Source organism: Quercus robur, chromosome 10, assembly GCF_932294415.1.
Source record: "Quercus robur chromosome 10, dhQueRobu3.1, whole genome shotgun sequence".
Lineage (NCBI taxonomy): Eukaryota > Viridiplantae > Streptophyta > Magnoliopsida > Fagales > Fagaceae > Quercus > Quercus robur.
Window position 1 is genome coordinate 27,088,161 of NC_065543.1, and position 2,469 is coordinate 27,090,629.

Consider the following 2,469-nt stretch of genomic DNA (forward strand, 5'->3'; position numbering starts at 1 on the left):
TTACCCCCAGTAGATCACCAAGGATGTGACATCCCTTGTGGTCGACTGCTCGTCTGCTTACAATGCCATTCTCGAACAACCCACTCCTAATTCATGGAAGGCTGTAACTTCAACCTACCACTTAATGATCAAATTCCCTACGAACTATGGAGTAGGAGAGCTGTAGGGGAATCAGGTGGCTGCACGCGAATACTACATAACCATGCTGGAGATGGATGATCACCAGCAAACAATATGCATAGAGGAACAGCGGGCAATAGCGGAGCCGGTTGAAGAACTAGAAGAGGTGACCCTTGATGAGTCAAGGCCTGAATGGACAACTAGAATGGGAACGTCATCTAGTCGGATGGTACGACAGGCACTCATGACATTTCTAAAAAAAAAACCAAGATATGTTCGCCTAGAGTCACGAGGACATGCCAGGGATTGACCCTTTAATCATAGTTCATAGGTTGAATGTGTCATCCTTATCACCTCCCATCCGACAAAAAAAGTGAGTGTTTGCTCAGGAAAGAGACAAAGCTATAGCTGAAGAAGTTCAAAAGTTGTTGGATGCAGATTTCATTCAGGAAGTGTACTACCTCGACTGGTTGGCAAATGTGGTCATGGTAAAAAAGGCCAATGGAAAGTGGAGGATGTGCGTTGATTTCACGGATCTCAATAGAGCCTGCCCTAAGGATAGTTACCCACTCCCACGGATAGATACCTTAGTAGACTTGACCGCGAGGCACCAACTTCTAAGCCTCATAGACACTTTTTCAGGCTACAACCAAATCAAAATGGAGGAAGCTGATCAAGAAAAAACTTCCTTTGTTACCAGCCAAGGACTCTTCTGCTACAAGGTAATGCCATTCAGACTCAAAAACATAGGGGTGACGTATCAAAGACTAATGAACAAGATGTTTGCACACCAGATTGGGAGGAATGTGCAAGTCTATGTAGACGACATGCTGGTGAAAAGCTTACGAGAAGACGATCACTTAAGCAACCTCCGAGAGACTTTCAAGACCCTCCGAATGTACAACATGAAGTTGAATCTGAGTAAGTGTGCGTTCGGAGTTACTGCGGGAAAATTCTTGGGATTCATGGTATCCCAAAGAGGTATAGAGGTCAATCCAGAGAAAGTACAAGCTATAATGGAGCTAGCCCCACCGAAGACGGTCAAGGAGGTGCAAAGCTTGAACGGCGAGATAGCAACGCTAAACAGGTTCGTCTCAAGGGCAACAGACAAGTGCCCTCCCTTTTTCCGCATATTGAAGAAATCGTTTGAGTGGACGGACGAATGCCAACAGGCGTTTGAAAACCTAAAAGTGTATCTTTCATCTCTCCCATTGCTCAGCCCATTAAGGCCAGGGGAAGAACTTTACCTATACTTAGCTGTCTCGCAAGCTGCTATCAGCGCAGCTTTGGTAAGAGAGGAAAATGGATCACAGAGACCCATTTACTTTACAAGCCAAGCGTTTCGAGGAGCAGAAGAAGGTACCCCTAAATAGAGAAGCTGGCCTTTGCACTAGTAACCGCAGCACGAAAACTTAAGCCGTACTTCCAAGCACATACCATTGTTGTTTTGATGGATAAGCCTCTGAAAAGAGCCATGAGTAGCCCCGAGGCTACAGGACGGATGGCTTTATGGGCAGTTGAGTTGAATGATTTTGACATACAGTACCGACCGCGAACCGCTATAAAGGGACAGGTTGTGGCTGTCTTCATCGCTGAATTCACTCAAATGGATGCCCAGGGGGTAGAAGAGATTCCGCATTGGAACATTTACACGGATGGGTCTTCCAATAAGCAAGCAGGAGGGGCCGGTGTAGTACTCATCTCCCCAGAGGAAGATAGGATCGAGTGCATGATCCGACTTGAGTTTCCAACGATCAACTATAAAGCGGAATACGAAGCTTTGATAGTAAGGTTGGACCTCGCAAGAACAACAAGGATTGAAAACATGATCATACACTGTGACTCCCAAATCATAACTAGTCAAGTCAACGGTAGCTACGAATGCAAGAATGAAAGGATGAAAAAATACCTCGATAAGGTGAAGGGTCGAATTGGCAGTCTCCAAATCAAGTTCGTCCAAATCCCAAGGGAGAAGAACGAATGCGCCAATCGACTTGCTAAGGTTGCCTCAGCAGAACGCATAGTTGTCCCAAATTAGGTATTATCTTTCGTTCAAAACTCTTCACTCATAGACGATAGTATGAATGTGCAGGAGATAGGCACTGAAAGCAATTGGACCATGCCATTAATTTCCTACCTGAAGAATCAAATGTTGCCGGATGCAAAGGGCGAAGCAAGGAAGCTGAAGATTCAAGCCTCACGATTTGTTCTAATGAAGGATGTTTTGTATAAAAGAGGTTTCTCCCGCCCTTACCTGAGATGCTTAGTCCCGAGGAAGTAGAGTATGTCATGAGAGAAGTTCACAAGGGGATCTACGGAAACCACTCGGGGGCACGGTCGTTAGTACAC

The 2,469-nt window shown here is 45.6% G+C and overlaps 1 protein-coding gene across 1 annotated transcript; it reads left to right on the top strand.

The window, feature by feature from the left end:
* Window positions 1-1,594: 1,594 nt before the first annotated feature.
* On the top strand, window positions 1,595-2,158 carry LOC126703993 (uncharacterized). The gene has a single exon (XM_050403037.1). It carries the CDS (start codon window positions 1,595-1,597, stop codon window positions 2,156-2,158), a length of 564 nt encoding a protein of 187 aa, XP_050258994.1.
* Window positions 2,159-2,469: the final 311 nt, after the last annotated feature.